Source organism: Apodemus sylvaticus, chromosome 15 (genome assembly GCF_947179515.1).
Source record: "Apodemus sylvaticus chromosome 15, mApoSyl1.1, whole genome shotgun sequence".
Classification (NCBI taxonomy): domain Eukaryota; kingdom Metazoa; phylum Chordata; class Mammalia; order Rodentia; family Muridae; genus Apodemus; species Apodemus sylvaticus.
In genome coordinates, this window is record NC_067486.1 from 56,035,010 (window position 1) to 56,057,827 (window position 22,818).

The window sequence follows — 22,818 nt, forward strand, 5'->3', positions numbered from 1 at the left end:
TACCAGAACATCACATAAGTTTATTTTAGATGTAACAGCAACATTAAAATTGACAAGTTTAATTCTTAACTGCACCAAGTTAACGTAGCCACTTAAGTATCTTTAAGTTATTCCCTCCAAAAACTGAGGGAGTTTTTTCTTTTCCACCACCACACACCAAGCTTCCCAATAGTTCTCTTTTTGGAGGACTTTCAGTTAACGAGTAACCTACTTTGGAGACACTTAGCAACTTCTTTCCCCAGATGAAAATTAATCTTGACAAATTACATATTGCATAGATTTCTCTACGGATTCTTTACTTTAGAACCTAAATTCAAATAGCATACAGAATAGTTTTAACCTATTTATCCCACAGTAAAAATTACCTGTCCTGAAAAATGATGAAGACAGCCTGGTATCTTCCAGTTAATCAATTAGTTTTACCTCAAAGATTATTTTTATCCTATGTTAAAAACAAAGAAAAAGCCCAAACAAATCAAAACCCAAACCCACAATCTCAACATGGGGCATTACTCACAGGCATATGGACTAGTCCCAGTTTCTACTTCTTCCACATCTTCCCCTTATGTAAGTGGATGGAATCATTTAATCTAACTTTGATACAGGACAATTGACCCTTTACATACATTTAAATTTTAGGTTAAATCACTGACTAGTATGGAAAAAGAAGCTATAATAGGGAGCCTGCACATTCAAATCAATCTTTATTATTTGTTCCTCCTCTTTAAATAACATGTACTTAATTGTTGTGAGGCAGCTATTCGGTTTTTCAATAACCACATTTAGGGATACATTCATAGGACTAGTCGGATAGTCCAGGTGAAACGGTTATAGAAATAGAGGCAGTGTCATCTCAGAAAACTCTTTTATATATCAAAATCTATTTTGCTATCAGGAAGTTTACAAAATTGCTGACTTTTTCAAACTAATTTTGCTATCATTTATGCCCTCTTCTCTTGGCAAGAGCACGCTGAAGCTTATCCTGAAAGTAAAGGTGCTTAACACTAAACTTCTGAGCTTAGATATGGACTGCTTAGGAAACTGATACCCAAGAAACAAGCATGGTATTTCTACAACTTTATTACCCCATCCATCCATCCATCCATCCATCCATCCATCCATCCATCCCACCCCTTATCTATATTCTTGGCACTCAAGACTACTTAAGTCCATTTTACATACTTTCACATTCTCAAATAAAAATGTAAGAGTTATAAGGTGTGCATAAACATCATGTGAGATAATTTTATCATTTAACCTATTTGGAAATGAGACTTTCATACCACAATTTTACTAATATGATGTATTAAACTTCCTTTTAAAGTCAAATGAAAGAAAAACACACAATCTGTACTGTTTTAAAGTCTAATGAGAACATTTCTTGAGCCACTGATGACTACTATCAATCTAAGGAATTCCATATATTTGAGACAGAACAATGTGAGTAAAACGTATCTCACATGTCTCCACATTACAGTTCTTAATCCATCAGAGCCACTCCAAGTATGCCTGAAGATGATCTTGTCTTAACCAAACCTGTCAACTGAAGGTCACAGTGATATTTGTATTAACACTTTATACTTCTATTCCAAGAACAGAAGGAGTTTTTCTACTGATTCCTCTTATTCCAAGTCTTTAAACTTGGAGGCACAGCGTGTAAGCAAACCTGGGATGCTCTCCAACAGATAGGCAATAGCACAACAATGTTATTTTCAAAAATACTGTCTAGAAATTCTTTCATATATTAACAAACGCTCAATGGCCACACTTAACAATCTGTATTAGTTGACATTAAATACACGTAATGTGTTACAAGTCCATCTAAGCTTTGTATGTAATGCAATTCTGTATGTCCAAGAGAAAACACTTGCTTCAGGTTTATTTAGGGGTATTGACTTATAAGGGCATTAAGTCCATTTATAAGGTTACACTATTATTGGGCTTACTGAAAAATAAGAGAAGAAAACCAATTATAACAATCTTCTTTAGGTCAGTTAAAGGCCATATCTCTAGCTGGGATATTAAAACAGTTAATTTCACCAGCCCACACTCTACCAGTTAATGCCTCTAGTAACAAGATTAACAGCAGGAAAGAAGGAAAAAAAAACAAAAAAACCAAAACCCTGCTAACAAGAAATCCATTCCTCAGCAAAAAGAAAAAAAAAAAAAGGGCAGTTTAACTGAAATACTTTGACCAAAGTTTAATACTACCTACACAAAAGGCCCCACCAATCAGCAAATAGAAAAAAAATTGCTTTAAAATCCTACATAAGCTTGGTATTTTCACAAGGATAATAATGTCCACCTCCTGAGACTGCTCCAAGGACTAAAGGTAGAGTGAAGGCAAGGCTGGGGATCAGCACCCCACAGTCTTTAAAACGCAAAGTACCACAAATACACTAAGCTTGTCTATGAATTAGAGAACAAGATATTGCTGCTTCTTTTTGCCTTTTGAAATAAACAGTATAGTAGGCTCTGCCCTTCAATGTGAAAGCAGGATGTTGTTCTAAAAATTTGAAATCATCTGACACCCAATTTTGGGGACATCTTAACTGTGAAACTATACAAATCTATCTTCTCCTTTCTTCAATCCAACAACCTCACAAAAATAAGAGAACTAAAACAATCCAAACATGATCATTTTTAAGAGTCCATGAAAGTATTAAAAACTTAAGAAATAAAGAATAACAAAGGAGGAAAGCTCAAGAAAGGGGGAAGGGAACCAATGGGCCTTTCTTTTATTTGGCGACAAGCAAGTGCAAGAAAGTTCATCTGTGATTTGTTCAGTTGTCTGTCTTCTGTGTCTCTGCATTCTGACCAGATGGGACTTTGAGGTTTTTCTGAAGCACATGTGCATCTGCAGGCTCTATCCTCTTATAGTAGTTCTTCTTTGTCTCAATAATCTCAAAGCCAAACTTCCTGTAGAAGTCAATCGCTGACTCATTGCTGATCTGGACATGCCTGAGATACAGGGTATAATACACACAGACAGATATGAGACGATTGCCATCAACTTTCAAGTCTAAATAGCAATTAAAACTGGTCAAGGGTAGCAAATTCAGACATTTTACACTTTTTTTTTTTTTAACAATGATCAAAATTTATTCTTTTTTTTTTTTTTTTTTTTTTTTTTTTTTTTTTTTTTTTTTTTTTGGTTTTTCGAGATAGGGTTTCTCTGTGTAGCCCTGGCTGTCCTGGACTGTGCTGGGATTACAGGTGCCACCACCGCCCAGCAATTTTATACTTTTAACCTAATTCTTCCATTTGCAAGGTAGGTGGTTGAGATCAGGAGATAAGCGTTTATTCTTATAGTTAACAAAGATGAAACTATCATGAGGCTCAGTGGTTTTAAAAAAGCATATAACTGGTTTTCCAGTGAATTGAAGTTCTATTCCCAGAACTGCTGTAAGGTGGCTCACAACTGCCTATTACTTCAGCTCCTTGGATATCTGTTAGTTCTGGCCTCCTTGGATACCTGTGCTCATGTGTACATGCCTCTTCCCACAAATACACCCACTAAAAACACAACATAGCCCCAACTGCCCAAATTATCTTCTTGGGCTTCCTTCATCACTCATTGCAATACCAATGTGAAAACAATCAGTTGTTGTGATCTTTGTCTTGGCTTTGTTGGTTGGTTTTTTGAGAAAGGAGTGGTCTATCTCTGTCTGTGTCCTAAAACTCACTATATGTAGACCAGGCTGGCCTCAAACTCATGAGACCCTACCTGCCGCCTCTGCCTCCTGAGTAGAGTTCTAGGATGAAAAACACAAGCCACTATGCCCAGTTGTCTTTGCTCTTAATATTGTGGCCTTCTTCACATCAAGTACAATCTCAACTAAGCCATTTCTGACTTTATTAAACTCTATTTTAAATAAGCATGTTGCTGACAACCTTGAATAAAATATATCACTATTAATGGCATTAATGGTCTCAAAATTCTGACTACCTAGACTACCTATGATCTTGGTTTTACCTCAGGTTCCTTATATATAATTATAACCAAATTATAACAAAAATAGTTCACCTACATTATCAGTTTCCCAAACATAATTCACCAACCCTGAATTTAAAGAGTCATCCTGAATGAAATATATAGACCATTCTTCGACATTTCCTAAACAATACAGCATAATAAAAACATCTATAGCATTTTACTTAATGTAAGTTAGGGCGGTTTAAAGACTGGGAGGACTGCTGTAAGGTGACTTTATTCTCTAAAATTTCTTTTAAGGGTATAGGCATTTTTGCTTGCACACATGCCTGTGCACCACTTATATACCAAAAGAAGATGCCAGATCCCCTAGAACTGGACATACAAATGATTTTAAGACACCATATGGACACTGGTAATGGAATTGGGGCCGTCTGGACAAACAGCCAATGCTCTGACCAGATGAATTCTCCAGTATCCCTTTTATAGCCTTAATGTTATCAAGAGAAAAGCATACCTTCAAGGGGGTTTCAACCAAATAATACAATGAGTGAGTAGATCCCAGTTTCTGTCAGATAGGGATTTATACTGATAAGTTATCAGACACTTGATGAACATTAGATACTTACAGATAAATGTTGTCAAAAGTGCCATCTTTCTCACAGATGTTTAGGACATGATTTAACATTTTAGTTCCTATTAATAAAACAAATAACAAATAATACTAAGCAACAGTTTTCATTTTATTTTTCACAATTCAGTTGCCCCTTTCCACTTTGCTTTTTCTTTTCCTTCCCTTCCTTTTCATTCATTCTGGCTTTTTCAAGACAGGGTTTTTCTGTATTCTCTGTGTAGCTTTGTCTGGCCTTGAACTCAAGAGATCTGTCTGCCTTTGCCTCCTGAATGCTGAGATTAAAAAGCTGTGCAAATGCCTGCCTGACTTCCCAATTTTCTTAAAACAGAACAAAACACCACATATGCTTACCTATCCCTAGTCTTCGGTAAGGTGCAAGGCATCCTAGTGTCATGATGTAAAGTCTCTTCTGACTCTGCGAGTGATCCACCCTGCAGCACACTGCACCCACAGCTATATCGTTGAAATATGCTGCCACAGGAAATACAAAGATGTAAATGTCAACATGTTAAACAGCTCACTTTAAAAACAACGAAAAAGTTGTTAATAAGCATCAGATTTTAACTAGCTACTCATAAGAATAGCAATGGCCTCAACCTTTATAGTGTCTGAAGGCGGCTAAACTTTCTCTGGAATAGTTATTAAATTAGTGATAAACACACAGGCTCACAGTAAATAACCAAAACAACTCAGAAGCCAGAGGGCTTAGCAGTTAAAGATGCTTGCCACCAAGCCTGGCAACCTAAGTTCAATTGCTGGAACTTACCACGTGGAAAGCTAGAATCAACTCCCTTAAGCTGATATACATATGTGGTCACACTTTTTTTTTAAGTATCTGAAAATTAGTTTTAAAAGTCAAATATTCAATATTGATTCCTCAAAAATCAGTAATATTCAAACTTCCTCTGCTTTTAAAAAAGGAGCCTGTATTAACTGTTCTAATATTAACAGATATAATTTAGAAGTACAAATGTTTTTATAAGAGAAAATACATACCAAGTTTTGCTAGCTCGCCAACTTCTAGCACATCCTTGTAGAACTTATCATTATAGCTGACTGGAAAGATGACCTGGTTCAATCTCTTCAACTGTTTAATATTGTGTGGTGTCACATCTCCCAGCTCGATCCGGCTACTGGAACAAACCAAAATGTACTCAATAAAAGATAATTAACTTCATTTATTAAGATAATATTATTAAAAGGATATCAGTCATATTTGCACATAACTGACAAATTCAACCCTTTTGTTATAGCTTAATATTCCTAAAACACCACCACTTATAAGCAAATTCAACCAAAATTCTGCTCACAGCTTATATATATATATATATATATATGGACATAATAACCAAAAAGGCCAGACATATTATCCTTTAATAAATGCTAAAATTGTCCTTATAGCTTTCAATTTAAAACTGCAGATAGATTGATTTACAAGTACACTGTAGCTGTCTTCAGACATATCAGAAGAGGGCATCAGATCCCATTATAGATGGTTGTAAGCCACCATGTGGTTGCTGGGATTTGAACTCAGGACCTCTGGAAGAGCAGGTGCTCTTAACCACTGAGCCATCTCTCCAGCCCCCAACAATACCTAATATTAACAAAGTGATAGCAAACGACATGCTTATACTTTGCAGATGAGAAATTGGTACATTATTTCTTGAGGACAATTTAGCAAATTATTGAGAAACCTGCCCAAACAATTTTCACTTATTTGTTGATAAGAGTGATCCAGTAACATCACATTTACTGAAGTGATATTAAGAATTCATATTACAGGACACCCTACTCTTTCAAAATGAGAATTTCTCTCTCTTTTTTCAAGATTTATTTATTTTATGTATGAGTATACTAAGCTATCTTCAGACACACCAGAAGAGGGCATCAGATCCCATTACAGATGTTTGTGAGCCACCATGTGGTTGCTGGGAATTCAACTCAGAACCTCTGGAAGAGCAGTCATTTCTGTAACACCCCCCCCCCCCCAAATGAGAATTTCTGAAAACAGAACGAGAATCTGGGAATTTTGAAAAATATCAGTTTCAAAATTACCTATGAATAATGCCAACAGTAGCATTTTTAAGAAACTACTATATTCAATGAAAATCATTTTATGGCTATAAAGAATTAAAAGAGAGCTTAAGATTCATTGGTAATGTAAGTATTTTGCCTATACCAACGTTTAATAGCTTAAATAAGTCTTAGTACATACTGAAATGAACCTGTTAAGGCAAACCCTGTTGGAAATACACACAACAGTTCATTCCTATTTCACCAGCACCATCAGTAGACATTTGAAGGCATCTTTTCTTGTGCTGGAGACCAAGCTCAGGACCTCCTGAACTTTTTCAGGATCTACAACCACAGCCTTAACTACCCTTTTTAAGACTAGATTTTATTTATGAGTATCTAGCATGTGTGTATGCATAACATATTTGTGCCTAGCACCCATGGAGGCCAGAAAAGGGTATTAAATTACTAGAACTGGAATTACAGATAGATGGCTGTCAGCTGCCATGTGGGTGCTGGGAACCAAAAGTCAAGTGACCTTAACTGCTAAGCCATCCATCTCTTCAGGGCCCTCATTTGCCTTCTTAAAAACTGTTTACAGCGGATAGCAAAAACAACAAAAAAGTAAATACTAAGACAAATAAAAACTAAGACAATCAAGAGGCCAGCAAAATAAATGTAGTTCCTACTTACTTTCATGGTAGTTGGAGATCACATTGCATTACAGCAAATAGTAGGGAAGTGAAATGAATGCATGCATGGATGTATCATATTTGTAGCATGAAACATTTATTGATGAGGGGCTGGTTAAATAAAGCATACTTGATTTGTATTAGTAAAAAAATAGGAAGAAACTGACATGCCCAGATACACGTAAACATAATACAGTACCTTAGGTTAGAATCCTTTAAGCCATTTTACTCTGTAATATCAAATTTGGACATTTTGCTCTAATTGAACTAATACAAAGAAACTTGGCGTTCTATTTTGAAAAGCTTAGATTTACTTTAGCCATTTTGTTTCATTTTCTATTATGTCAGTTGTGTATATTGTATATTCTCCATATATTAAAAAAAAAATCTTAGCACATGAATGTACCACACTGGTAGGTTTACATTTTTCCCAATGTTACCCACTTTAAGTGAATGATCTGCTCACAAGTGTTTAACAGCTTATAATGAATCCCCTGTGTAAGAAGCAGTCATGTCTTCTCTAAATAGGTCACAGTGCTCTAAGTTTTCCCCGTCTTTAAGGTTCAAATTTACTTGAAACTTTAGCTGTTGTTTTTCAGTGCAAGAAACTGAACCTCACCATACCAGGTAAATATGCTGTACCACTAGCTTTTAAAACCCACTATTAAAATCTACCTTCCATTTCCAGACTGTATTCTTTCTTCACATTAAACCAAACTAAAACAATACAGGTGTTATATCCTGTAAAACACAAAAGCGCACAGGTAGCTTATGCCTTGTCCATAGCTGCTGCTCTTTTATTCTAATGGCATAATTGGGTGCAGTGACTATATCAGCTTATATTGACTACACTGATTAAAATCACTTAACAATAAGAGTTACTTAAGTAGCTAGGGTATCACTCTACTAAAATGCATAAAAGATATGTGAAAGAGGTTAAGGGGTTTTACTTTGTTTTATTTTTTAAATAACTTCTTGGGGGCTGGAAAGATGGCTCAGCTGTTAAGAATACTGAGTTTCAAATCCCAGCAACCACATGGTGGCTCACAACCATCCATGAGATCTGATACCCTCTTCTGGTGTGCGGAAGACAGCTACAGTGTACTTTCATATAAACATATCTTTAAAAAATAACTTCTGAAGCAGGAGAAATGGCTCAGTGGTTAAGAGCACTGACTGGCCAGGTGGTGGTGGCGCACGCCTGTAATCCCTACACTCTGGGAGGAAGAGGCAGGCGGATTTCTGAGTTCAAGGCCAGCCTGGTCTATACAGAGGGCTATAGAGAGAATCCCTGTCTTGGAAAAAACCAAAACCAAAAAACCAACAACAACAACAACAACACCCCAAAAAACAAAACCAAAAAAACCCCAAACAAAAAAGAGCACTGACTGCTCTTCTGAAGGTCCTGAGTTCTAATCCCGGCCACCACATGGTGGCTCACAACCATCCACAATGAGATCTGACACCTTCTTCTGGGGTGTCTGAAGACAGCTACAGTGTACTTACATATAATAAATAAATAAATCTTAAAAAAAAGAAAGAAAGAAAGAAAGAAAGAAAGAAAGAAAGAAAGAAAGAAAGAAAGAAAGAAAGAAAGAAAGAAAATAAAAAGAACACTCACTGCTTTTGGAAAGACTCAGAGCTTGGTTCCCAGTACCCATGTCTCGTGGCTCACAATGGCCTGTGCTCCTGGAATTCTATTCCATGTAGCTCCAGGATAGAATACAATGCCCTCTTCTGGCCTCTACAGACATCCCTACAACACATCCACACATAAAATTCAATCTTAAAAGTAGGGGAGAAGGCTATATAACAGATGATTTCTTGGTAAATGCCATTCAAGAGTGTTACACTGCATGCTATATCTTTCACTATTTAAAACAACAACAAAAACTAACCCCACACCAAACCTTAACTTCCCTCTATCTTTCAAGTGCAGCTGGGTGGGTCTACTATACAGGGCTGTTATCCTGGCTACTTGGGAAGCTGAGCTCAGGATGCAGAGACCACCCTGAGCAACACAGGAATCTTATCTCTTGGCCACAACATGTTTCCTGCAAAAGGCATGTACTTGAGTCATATTTTAACATTGTAAATGGGATGTTGTTTCAGTCAGTTTTGATGTAATCATTAGCTTAAGACAAATTCAACTCCACCAGTTTGGTTTTCCAGTTATTTGGGAGTTTAATTTTTTTCTTGGATTTTTATCTTTTTTTGTTAAAATTAACTTCATGTTTTTGGGGAATAATTTTTTGACAAGTATGTTTAACCATGTAACCACCATTATACAAAACCATCTCACCAGGTATCTATATCACAATGAATTTCTGTAACTCTTTGTAGTTCAACTCTACCAAACTCAGGTAAGCAACCATCACTTCTGCTTTTAATTTTGCGCTTTCGACATTACATAAATTAATTAACAAAACACACAGGACTTGTTTTCTTCCTTTTTTATTTCATGATGATGCTCTCACTATGTAACTTTGGCTTTCCTGGCACTCTCTATACAATCATAGCTTGACAGCTAACTTAAGAGATAAACCCACCTCCTCCACCTCAGAGTGCAAAAGCAGGAATAGTTGTTTTGCTTTTTATTCGTTCAAATGCTGTTGCAACTTCCCAGGCTATTCTTTCAGCACACAGTTCATCCCAACCTTGCTTAGTACTGAATAGTACCTCACAAAGAACCTTGGGTTCATTTCCTACTTGGGCTGTTTCAGTATCAGGGACAGAAGCCAAGCCTGAATATGAGCATAAAGCTACACTTTTGGGCTGTTTACTGGGTTTTGAAGATTTTGAAAAAGGGAGCCATAAACATTTAACTCAGGTTTTTGTGACAATGTATGCTTCAATTTCTTTTTACTAAATACCTAGGAATGACCATATTGAATTTTAAGGTGTATCAGAATCCCAGTTCTGTATTCTCACCAATATGTGGCAGTTTTAAAACTTAGGCTGTTCTAAGTATGCTATTTATGTGTGGTGATGTCTTATTGAGATGAAGGACAGTGATGGTCCATCTCAATTTCTGTCTGTAGGCAACCTTCTGAAGATGTACTCACAAAATCCAGCTTTTAAAAAGATAGAATTTTGGTTAGAGAGATAGATGGCTTAGCAGTTTAGAAGCCTTATTGCTCTTGTATAGGAACTGGGTTTTGATTCCCAGAAATGGGCTCACAAACAACCATAACACAAGTTCCAGAAAAATCAGATGCCCTCTTCTAGCTTCCACAGACAATAGGCACACATGTCCCGCACAGACAAATACAGGTAAAACACAAACATGAAACTTTTAAAATAAGAAAACTAATGATATCGAAGTTCAGCTTTCGAAAATATAGGCATTTCTTGGCTTGGGACAATCTAAAATTTATAATCTGTCCCTCCTAATCACAGGTTTCCTGCTGCACCTGTTTTCTCAAACACCAGTCATGACTTAGGATCAACTCTAATTCAAATGACCTCTTTTAAAAAAAAAAAAAAAAAGATTTTATTTCAAGTATATTAGTACACTGTCATGTCTTCAGACACACCAGAAGAGGGCTTGGGATCTCCCATTACAGATGGTTGTGAGCCACCATGTGGTTACTGGAAACTGAACTCAGGACCCTCTGGAATAGCAGTAAGTGCTCTTTACCCATGAGCCATGTCTCCAGCTCCAACCCTCCTAATGACCTCTTCTTAATTTCATCTTTCAAGACCCTATATCTAGCCGGGCAGTGGTGGCGCATGCCTTTAATCCCAGCAGTTGGGAGGCAGACAGAGGCAGGCGGATTTCTGAGTTCGAGGCCAACCTGATCTTCAGAGTGAGTTCCAGGACAGCCAGGGCTACATAGAGAAACCCTGTCTCAAAAAAACCAAAAAAAAAAGACCCTATTTCTAAGTAAGGGGACATGCTGAAAATCTATGTAAGCATGACTCTTTAGTGGGTACTATGTAAATTACCTTTGCAACCAAAACCTTGGTTTTAGTTCAGTGAGAAGCATTTTTGAGTATTCGTACCTAAGAGTTGTAATTGTGTTACTTTTAAGCCATGAAGTCTGACTGTTAAATTGGTAATACAAAATTAACACTAGGTTGTCTCCCAAGGTAGATCATTTATACTCCCACCAATAATAATGCATTATGGGACTTCATGGTTTTCTATACCCACCTGAGAACAATTTTTACTTAGGATTGATCCAGCTTTTTAGAGTAAGATGGTTCATTTGCATTATTTTTACTATCTGAAACACCAAGTGATCAGGTATGCTCTGCTCTAGGAGACTAATTTATTTTGTGAAACAGTGCTTTTCCAGGCTGTCCTGTCCTGCCCTGAGGAGCTCCATTAAGAGAAGGATGGCTGTGGCTCCTAGGGGAACCACCAACTATACTACTACCTGTCAGTCACTATCTATCCAGCACAAACGAATGAGTCATTCCTGGGAGGAGAAAGGGAGGCTTCCTATAAGTTATTGAGGTATCTTGAGATTATAGGAAGTGTGGATGCATGACTTAGAACGGTTAGATAACCCCCCCAAAAGGTCTAATTTCCTCCACTTAGCACCATAAAGTGATGGACACCAACACTGTGATGTCACAGCCCCATTTTAACCTCTGACCTTATATAACCCCCTTTGTGTGTGTGTGTGAAGGACCAACAGACAGAAGACTTCAGACTGTCCCTGGAGCTTTAGCTTCTGTCCATCTTTTCACAATTCCTGTGTTTAGACCATATTCAGTTTTGAAGCTGAACTTGAAGCTGAACTCTCAAAGCTGGACTGGACCCCCCAGAAGCAATACCCTGGAATACCCTGGTTTGTTTTCCTATTATCAATACAGATTCTTAGCTCACTTCTGAAACCTGAACTTTTGTTGTAGCCTAACTTGTACTCATTATACAAAACCACATATATACACATAATGTATATATGTATATATATAAACACATTTGCTATGTGATAAGCCTACACTAACAATTTAGATGGGAATTACAGAACTTACATTTGTCAGACATGGTGGTACACACCTTTAATTGCAGCACTTGGGAGGCAGAGGCAAAGAGGAATTCTGAGTCTAGTTCACCACGGTCTACATAGCAATTCTAGAACAGCCAAAACTATATAGAAAAACCATTTCAATATCAAATAACCCATCTCAAAATCAAACAACCAACAACAAAAAGCCTTTTGCATTCACTTTAACCAGACTACCTGGCAAATTGCTGCCATGGAAATCATTAAAGCTGATGAATTTAATGTTACTCAATAAATTCTGATATAGAAAGAAATGTGTTCACATATACACATCTCACTTTTGTAAACCTTCAAATCATAACATTTCAACCTCCAACTATATCAAGCCCTCCAATTGTTAAGTCTGCTTTTGGTGTAAATCTGCTCAACAAATACATATTACATGTATGTATACTGTTATGGCTATTTGTGAGAGAAATTAAATCCAATGTGATTCCATTGAGTCTTATCCTAATGTTTTCTTTCATTAGGGTCACTTCTAAGGAAATAAAAACCTTAAAAAGTCTTATTCACTTAAGTTTAGGTATTACCAAATGTGACTTTAAACAATGTTGGTGTTAAATGAGTCAAAACAAGCAAACAGTGGTATCGAGAGAACATCAAAACTTTTTACATAAAATGATAAGCTCTTATAACAGACTACTTTTGAGAATTCTTACTTCCAATACACTACAGAAATACTAAAAGCCCAGCGGTGGTGTCTCACTCCTGTAATCCCAGTGCTGCGGGGTAGAGGCAGGGAATTTCTCTGGGTTCGAGGGCAGCCTGATCTACAGAGGGTGTTCCAGGGGAGCCAGGGTCACACAGAGACACTCAAAGAAAACAAAACAAAAACCACAAGGAGCACATGAATTTCAAAAGTAAAAGATCAAAAACCTTATACTGCTGGCCTAAAACTTAAGTCAGACAAGTGATCAGAGCATTTGACCCACCCTTTGTTCCTTTTAAGTTAAGAGGCTGCCAATTAACCTGAGAAGATTCTTGTCATTTACTCATCTACCTCATCTATTTCATTCCTTCTGGCACTCAAGTTTACAATCCTAATCATAGAAAGCCAAAGACAGCAATCATGAGAACAAAATTTTTCTTAGCTGAAGTAACTTCATGTGACATTATTTTCTGATTTTCAAATCTATAGTATTCAAACCCCATGTCATCTTCATATAAGAATTACTGGACTAGGGATAAATGATTGCAATAAAAGAAAACAGAAAACACAAAAATGCATACATTATATTTTGTAGTCTTTAGGATAGTAGGCTCCAGGGATCATCAGCCTGGGTCAAGTCTCCCTAGTCTTGTGGTACAAATTCATCACCCAGCCCAGCTCTTGTTAGCCATGCTGTAAAATTATGCATCCATTAGATAATAAGCACTCTTTTGGAGCCTATATGCTGTTGCAATAGAACACCACAGGGTAAGCGAACATGACTAAAAGTTTATGTAGCTCACAGTTCTAGAGAGAAATGCAAGACTGAGGGATCACATTTGGCTAGTGGTCTTGTTATATTAACAGTCACCACATGATTTAAGAATACGGAGGAAAAGGTCTCAGCTCTTTTTTATAACAAACTGTAACAGTAACAAAGGTTTCAATTTATTCAGAAGCACAGAGCCCTAAAACCTAACCACTTACCATTCACATTTCTCAATATGATTATGATGGGAATTTAGTTTTCAGGCTGAGTTTTAGAGAGATCAAACTGTAGATAACACCCAAATGTATCAAATTAATAAGATAAGGCAATTATGCTAAAAAATTTAAAAACAAATTTAGTGGCAGTATTCTGAAAGACCACAAGATGGAGATATGACTCCACAAAAATGACCCCCTTTCCCTAAGGTCTGACTTACTTATAACTGCAAAAATTAATGCAGAGAAACTCCCTATACCTGCTTATTTGTTCAATGGTTGCAATCTATCTTAGAACAAAATTATAACTAGTTAATTAGATTTTGTTTAGTATTTTTTTGTTGAAGGTGCCATAGGAACTGAGCCCATCCCACTTCTCTTTATAAAGATTAAATCAAAGCTCCAATAGAAAATATACTTGTAGAAAACATTTATAAATGTAGAACTGGGCATTTCTAGAAATTTCCATTATAGTGAGAGATCCTTTCTATCACATTCCCTCAGAGGAATCATCTATATTCCTTATGGTTAAAGGGAGGGATATATGCTCCATAAGGGTGCATCTATGCCAAACTCAAAGCTTATTTTAGCAGACATCAAAGTATGACTAAGATCAATAAAAAAAATTCAAGACATTAATAGATCCCCTCCCTTCTGATCAGTAGGACTTAATCTAAACCCTGGCTTTCAGTAAATGACACGAAACACGGCTTCAAAAATACTAACTGCTCAAAAGGCTTTTCTTTTTCTATTACTGAAATACCTATCACTAAGTTTGTCTGTCCTCCCCCCTCCCAATTCCTTGAAAGGCAGTGTCTCCTGTAGCCCAGGCTGGCCTGGAACTTGTTTTGTGCAGCTGAGCATGACTGAACTACCAATCCTTTTTCCAAGTGCATGAACAAGCCCTGCTTAGGCATTAACTTTTATATTTATCTTTTTCTACCAAACTCCAAAATATAAGACAGTATTGTCAGTAAATCCAAGAATCGGTTGCTAGGTTTGGGCTTCTCATCTAGATTTTAAAGTAAGGTCTCTTAATCTTGTAACTGCTGACATTTTGGATTAGATACTCCTTGGGGCTACACATCTTAGGTTGTTTAATTGGATCCCTAGCTTTTACCCACTGGGGGCTATCTCTTTTCTCTACCTTCATTAATAGCCTCATTTATCCAATTATAGCCAGATTAAGCCAATACAGAAAAAAATTAGTTTTGAGGTATACTTTATGTGTCATGATTGAACAAGTTTAAGAGTTGTCCCCAAGTAGTGTAGGTAAGGTAACTGGACCATGGGTATTCTAACTTCATTAATGGATTCACATTGAACAGTTGACTAGGAGGAGCTAGGCCTAACTTGAGAAAGTAGGCACTTGGAGCCATGCCTATGAAGGGTTTATCTTGTCCCTGACCCTTTCTGTCTAGTTCCTGGTAATATGAAAAGAGAGATGAGTAGCCTCTTCTGCTATATAAAAATCTGCACTTTATGTCCTATTTTAATACCTATTAAATCCATTTCTTTAATGTTATAAATGATTCCCATATGGAAGGAGATAATATGAGCCAAAGAGATAATGCCACAATAAAAAATCAGGATTTAAATTAACCCCTTCAGCACTGCCATAGCATGTAATAGAGCCATTCCTACTGATGGACACTGACTTAGCCTCAGCTACCTACTTGCTCCATAAAACTGATCTGAAGTTTCAACTTCATTTTCAAGAACATTATTTTTGTTTTTAAAGTTTTGGCAGTTGATAAATATCACCATCTTTAAAAAAACAAGTTACAAGAAATACAAATGACCACTAAAAGCAGAAAATGCCCCACTTCATTAAATAAAAATTTTCTATCAAAAGAAAATACTAATAATTATCTAATCCGAAAAGTAAAACTAAAGTGAATATGTACTCAAAATCAACTTAATAAAACTGGTATTTCTATTATTTTAGAAATAGTCATGTGTAGTCACAGCACATGCAGACAAAAAGTTTTTCCCTGTTCTGTTTTTTTCAAGACAGGATTTCTCTGAGGTTCTGGTCGCCCTGGTCACCCTGAAACTCTATCTGTAGACCAGGCTGGAGTTGAATTCAGAGATCCACATACTTTTGTCTCTGAAGGAATTAAAGGTATTTCCAACCCAAAATTTCTATCACTCTTGACTGAAATGGAAGCTAGTGTTTTTTCTTCAATTTTCTTAAGCTTTTCCCAATTTTTTTCTCCCTTTCAGGTTTTGCCTTTAAAGAGACCTTGCACACTGCTGACAGTAAAAACTACTTTGGAGACCAAATGACAGCAAGTATCGACTAGGCAGGAATGGCAGCAAGCCTTAATTCAAAAACTAAACAGACAGAATTAAGTGGCTCTCTGAATTTGAGAACAGCTGGGCCCATCCAGCAAATTCTACACCATCCACTGCTACAAGAGTCCTTGGCCTTAAACAAAATCAAACAAACAAAAAACCCAAAAACCCCACCACTAGGAATACCCCCCCCCAAGATTAAGGATACAAATACTACATATAATATTAATGTATTAATATTTAACCACATGTTTAAGAACTATGTATATAATTTACTCCTTTTGGAATATATACATATCAGATAGTTTTATGAATAACCATTTGCTATAGCACTTAAAACTAAAAAAAAAAAAAAAAAAAAACTTTTCCCTAAAGAACATGTAAAGAGCTGGTTGAGATGAGGCACACCTTTAATCCTAGCACTCAGGAGGCAGAGGCATTCTGTGTGATGTCTGTGATCAAGGCCAGCCTGATCTACATGCTAAGTTCCAGAACAGCCAGAGCTACACAGAAAAATCCTGTCTTGGGAAGAAACACACACACACACACACACACACACAAAACAACAAATGTGAGGAATAATGGAAGCAGACACAGGCTGAACTAGCTCAGGAAATGCAAATGTACACATTTCCAGCTATGTTCTTCCACAGTAAAAGTAACTGGAAACAAGAGTTTATCATCAGAACCAAGGAGCAGTCTCAGAATCTTTTAAGACAGAGGTATAAACAGGCAAGTTAAATGTGGCCCACAAGTTAAAACATTTAGGGAGTATCTACCACCTGGGAATTACATTCTACAGCATTTTTTTTTTTTTAAACACAACCTTGGTCTTTAAGTCCCTGACACAGTAATATCCAAAAGAAAACATAATAAAACCACATATATAACTCTCATCTCCTTAGTAATGCAATTACAGGTCTATACCACCATGCCAGACTCATACTAAACCCTTAAAGCCCCCTTATTTTACTCACAGCATATTTCAATTCAGATGCTAATATTTCCTGGGAAAACTCATATACATTAACTTTTAATAAAATTTACTGATCTATATATCCAATTTGCATAAAAAATCCTTTAAAATGTCAAAAAACTGACATAAATTTTAATTTAAACGATGGCTAAGCAGTTAAGAGCACTCTTCCAGAGGACCTGGGTTAGATTCTTGGCACCCACATGGTGGCTCACAGTTGTTTAGAACTCGGGGTCAACATTCTCTTCTAGCCTCTGTAAACCAGACACACATGATATACAGAAATAAATGCAGGCAAACAATCCATACACATAAAAATCTTTTTTAAAAGATTAAAGTAAACTTTAAAATGTACCTGGCTGTACAAGAGTACTTCACCTGCTCATGGCCAACTGTGCCTGGCACTCCATTACTGCACCTGAGAAGGCTAACACTCTACTAGTAAGTTAGACACTGGCATTTGTTTGGGTTTTGTTTACTGAGACAGGGCTTCACTGTGTAGCCCTGGCTGTCCTTGAAATCAGAGATCAGCATGCCTCTGCCTTCAAAGTGCTGACATGAACCACCTGCCAATGAGTGCTAAATACTGAGTTTTAATTAGCTGAGGGGTGGTGGTGGGGAGGCAAAGAAAGGCTGAGTGATAGTACTGTTTTTTAAAATAACTGTTCTTTCTATAGGCTACTATATAGTATTATACTGATTCCTACAGGCTAGGTTTAAAACAAAGATAAAAATTATTTGAGTAACTGAAAAGAGACGCCTCCTCAAAACCCATGAAATTGAAAGCTATAGTTAACATCTGGAGGACAAAAATCAAGATATCTATCTACAGGATGAAGGAGCACAGTAAAATTTAAGACAGGAAGCCGGGTGATGGTGGCACACGACTTTAATCCCAGCGCTTGGGAGGCAGAGGCAGGCGATTTCTGAGTTCAAGGCCAGCCTGGTCTACAAAATGAGTTCCAGGACAGTCAGGGCTACACAGAGAAACCCTGTGTGTGTGTGTGTGGGGGGGGGGGGGGGAGGGGAGACAGGTAATAATTAGTTTGTTCAGCAAAGGCACTGACTTTGGAAAACAATGCTTCATAAAATATGATTTTAACTGACAAAAGTTAGTTAAATAGGTAATAATCCAAAAATTTAGCTACAAATTGTAATAAGAACTATACAAATTAGATAAAACAGGAAAACACATGTAAGCACTTAGCCTCCTGGATAATTTTTACACATAGGTGCCCCATGTATTCCACACTGGCATTAAACTTACTATGTAACCTTGAACTTGATACTTTGACCTCTGTCTACCCAGTGCTGGAAAGACTTGCACCACCATATCTAGTTATCATCCAGTGTTGGGGTTTCATGCTTGCTAGGCAAGCATATTACCAACTGAATTTAATCCCCCCAAAAAAACCACAGAAACTCCTATTCATTGATTATTAAAAGTTATCCACCATTTTAGGAAAGAAGAAACCACTATAGGAACACTCCGACACTCACTAATGTGAGCAGAAGATATGCTTTTAAAAAATCATGATTGGCCGGGCAGTGGTGGCGCATGCCTGTAATCCCAGCACTCTGGGAGGCAGAGGCAGGTGGAATTCTGAGTTCGAGGCCAGCCTGGTCTACAGAGTGAGTTCCAGGACAGCCAGGGCTATACAGAGAAACCCTGTCTCAAAAAAACAAAAAACAAAAAACAAAAAAAAAAACAAAACAAAACAAAAACAAAAAAACAAAACAAAAAACAAACAAAAAACCAAAAACAAAACAACAAAACCAGCCAACCAATATCTGTACTTCAGATATAATTCAGTATCTCAATCAACAGACCACAAATTTCTGGTTTACACAAAAAGCAAAATATCACCTACTGCTAGTCAGGTTCTACAAAGAGTTTTATTGGTATACAAGATATGCTTTGTATTCAGGCTCAGAAGCAGATATTTGGACAAATGAGATGGATGGATCTGAAGATTAGGGGCCCCCATCCTGACTGAGGAGAGACAGAGATACAAATGTTTTCTATTTTCTATGTGATCAACATCTAGATAATGACACAGAAGACTTCTTGGGCCTGTTCCCAGTAGGTATAATAATGGCATATCGACTATTCTGTATCTATCAACAAAGTTTCATTTATAACTATAGACTGGCCATAAATGTTTCCCATTTGGCCAAGTTTCAATTAGTAAACGTTTTGCTCTGTATTTATGTTATTCCTACTTATCTTTTCATCTTTACTTTGGTCCACTTAGCAATATCTTATTTAAAGGCATTAGAACTAATTTGCACCTCTTTATTATAATTGAAGGATAAGTGGATTTAGTTTTATTTTCTATAACACTGACAACTAATTACACTACCAGTAATTGCTATCTATGGCATACTGAATGTCATCTTCCCTAGAGAGGAATAACAGATAAAAGTAATCAGCTTACCAACCACAAAAAGTCCTTGGTTCATAAAAACAAGAAACCTCAGTTGAAAGAGCAAATAGTCTAACAATGTACTTCTCATTTTTCTAGATATGTACATAAAAATATAGTAGTTATCAATTGCAAATTTATCTACTATAGAGATAAGAAAATACATGATTTATAATAGGATATCCTATTGCTGTCACTAATAAGAATACTAAAGTAAAAATAATGAAATAAAAGCATTTTTTAAAAGTAAGCTTAAAAGTTTCAAAGCCCAAAATTTAAATCATTGTGTGTGTGTGTGTGTGTGTGTGTGTGTAGGTGTTCAATTTCCAAAACGTCAAGAGGCAGGCAGATTTCTGAATTCAAGGCCAGCCTGGTCTACAGAGTGAATTCCAGGATAGCCAGGGCTACACAGAGAAACCCTGTCTCAAAAAACAACAACAAAACCCTTCAGATTAATGTACTTAACTATGCTTGGTAAGCTCAATATACAATAACAACTCAGCAAATAAAATTTCAAACAAAATCCACGGAACAGTTTTTCCAATGGAGTCAGGAGACTGAACACATAGAACACATTGTACAAGTTCTGTATCTCAAGGACATCAATATCTTAATAAAACAAAACAAAACAAAACTGCACTATACCTTGACTTCATTTCTTTAGTATCTTAAAAGGAAGGAAAGGAAAATTTAAAGTCCCATGCTTATTGGGAGTTGGGGTGGGGGGGAAATCAAAGAAATATACCTGCGAAATTATCTTGAAATTGGTTTAGTCCAAGAACCCAATTCTAAGCCCTCAATCCTAAGAAATAAAAAAATTTACTTAAGGAGTCTTAATTTTGAGCATAATTATTGGTCTAAAATACGGATTCAACAATTCCAAGCTTTCTCCAAATTTGCCCATCTCCCTTCATCATGTTACACTTCTATCTACTTAAATAAAAAGAACCAGCTGGTGCCGGTGGCTCAAGCTCAATACCAGCAACTCAAAAGGCTGAGAGAGGCAAGAAGATTGATGCCAAGTTCAGCGCCAGCCTCAACAACTTAGCGAGACTCTACCTCAAAGTGCTGGGACATAACTCAGTGGCAGAGTACCTGCAGAGTACTGAGTACTTTCCTTTTCCAAGAACTCCAGTTAGTTAATAAGGTAGAACTGCTTCAAGAGTATATTAGATAAAAGTTCCAATAGACTGCCAACACCACCACTGTGTGGCTCCATTTCTACTGTCAAGTATCAGAAAGATTACATACTACACCTAAAGAAACTGAACTAGACTCAAGGTTTTAACCTAAACATCCTATATAATTTTAGTCTCGTCATCTTCACTGCTTTTACTATAAGAGAACATGACAAATATGTTGAGTGTGTAGCAATGAGTAGAAAAAAATGACAGTCAGTGCCAAAGTCGTACTCTATTACAAAAATAAAACTTCCTACAGATAACTGGATCATATTTTTGAAAATTACCAAGTATCCTGGATCGTGGCTCAGGTAGAGCAAACTTTCCAAAACATGCCAAAAACAAACAAACAAACAAAAAAACCCAACAATTAATAACATTTAAAGCAAACTAAAGTTTAGAAAAATGTTTTATATGTAGACTTAAAATCAAAACGTTCTCAGAATCATTTCAGATATGAGACCTTCATTTTACACAGAACAAGCTCGTTTGGAGAAACAATTTATTTCGCTCTCAAAAAAAAAAAAAAAAAAAAAAAAAAACCTCTCCCAAAAACCGACCAACTGAAACAGCAGTTATAATTTTCAGCCGACTTAGAAAGGAAAAAAACCCTTGTTTCACCAAGTTTAATATGTTTAAGCTTTCTTTTTTTCTTTCTAAAGATTGTCAAGGCAACCTCCAAAACTCACGGTGCTAAATACTGTAACAATATATAAATCAATGGAAAGGAAATACTTTTTACCAAACGGGAACAGTTAAACCATAACTTCTAATGTTACGGAAGATTTGAAAGAATAAACCTCAACTTTGCTAACTAAGAGTAAAAAGGCAGCTCTTCCTTGCACTCGGGGGGCAACACTCGCCGCTGAAGCAATAGCTCCACCTACTGATCCACGCTACTTCCTTAAACATTTTGGCACCCCAAAGTCTACACCGATCGAGTTCATCCCCCCCCTCCCTCCCTCCCTCCTCCACTCGCTCTGACCCAACCCAAGTCCGTTGAGTCACTAGCTCCTAACACTCATCCCCCGTGCTCTTTATTCCAATTCCTTTTCCCTCCAGAAGGTTCTGCACGGCCCACAAGTCCGAAGAAAACCGCAACGTGTCAAAGCCTGCGGCCACAGCGTGCATCCCGGATTTGGATGAGCACCTGAGGCGGCTCCAGGCGTGCGCTCCCGGGAAGAGGCCTCGGGCGCCTCAAAATACCTTCTCCCCGTCGTCCCATTCGGTGCACACACGTGAAATCGTGGACTCGCGCCCTTGCCTCCGCCGGCCCTCCAGCCCGCCAACAGCCGGCCTAGCCTCCGCCCCCTCCGGGAGCCATGGGACCCGGGAAGCCAGGCAATGTCCCTCCGCCCGGTCTTCGCGCGAGTCTCTTCCTCGCAGCGCTCTCCCTGTCCACCGACCCACGCCCCTCTCCTGTGCCCGCCGGACCCCGCCAGCTGCCCTTCCTCACCCTTTCATCTTCCCCGTCTGCTGAGGCCGTCGTTACAGCCGCCGCCAACGCCGTCGTCCTCGTCGCCCGGAGCTCTCCGCGCCCTGAGCTCAGGCCACTCAACCCCACACGCCGGCCTCCTGGCTGAGAAGCCGCGAAAGCCAAGCCAGGCCCTGAGGCTCCGGAAGACGCGGGGAAATCTGCCGCTGCCGCGCTGCTCCCGCCGCCGCCGCCGCCGCCACACGTGCACTCGGGACACTCCGCTCCCGCCCGCAGCTGCCGCCAGCCAGACCCGCCGCCGCGCTGTGACCTTTCACCCCGCCCCCTCAGCGCGCCGGCGCGGCCGCCGCGTCGCGCGCAGCCGCAATGCTCTGCGCCGCCAGGACTCCACCCACCCCCCCGCCCCCTTTCTCCTGGGCAGAGCCTACGGTCGGCTAGCTCCTCCCACCCTTTGCGACACTCCAGTGGAGCTTGCTTGGTAGGCTCCGGCGGCAAAATCCGGATCTCTCCACCCTTCCCTCTCTTTCAAACCAGCAAGATCAACCTTTCCCGCCCCCACCCCACTTTCTTTATAGATC

General features: G+C 38.1%; 1 protein-coding gene across 2 annotated transcripts; it reads right to left on the reverse strand.

Annotated features, from left to right (window-relative positions):
* Naa50 (N-alpha-acetyltransferase 50, NatE catalytic subunit) lies at positions 1 to 22,560 on the reverse strand. 2 transcript variants are annotated; one of them, XM_052159167.1, is made up of 5 exons: positions 22,262 to 22,560; positions 5,565 to 5,698; positions 4,920 to 5,039; positions 4,564 to 4,630; positions 1 to 2,961 (listed from the first exon to the last, which is right to left on the reverse strand). In XM_052159167.1, exons 1-5 carry the CDS (start codon positions 22,267 to 22,269, stop codon positions 2,784 to 2,786), a joined length of 507 nt encoding a protein of 168 aa, XP_052015127.1. In that variant the 5' UTR covers positions 22,270 to 22,560; the 3' UTR covers positions 1 to 2,783. The 2 variants fall into 2 exon arrangements, with proteins under 2 accessions (XP_052015127.1, XP_052015126.1); XM_052159166.1 differs by having other exon boundaries at positions 5,565 to 5,701; positions 22,262 to 22,559.
* Between the last annotated feature and the right edge of the window lie 258 nt (positions 22,561 to 22,818).

Coding starts and splice junctions, on each gene's coding strand:
- Naa50 (XM_052159166.1), bottom strand. Junction 4,631..4,919: donor TTACCGAAGACTAGGGATAG/GTAAGCATATGT, acceptor TTTTATTAATAG/GAACTAAAATGTTAAATCAT. Junction 2,962..4,563: donor ACTTTTGACAACATTTATCT/GTAAGTATCTAA, acceptor CCTGTATCTCAG/GCATGTCCAGATCAGCAATG.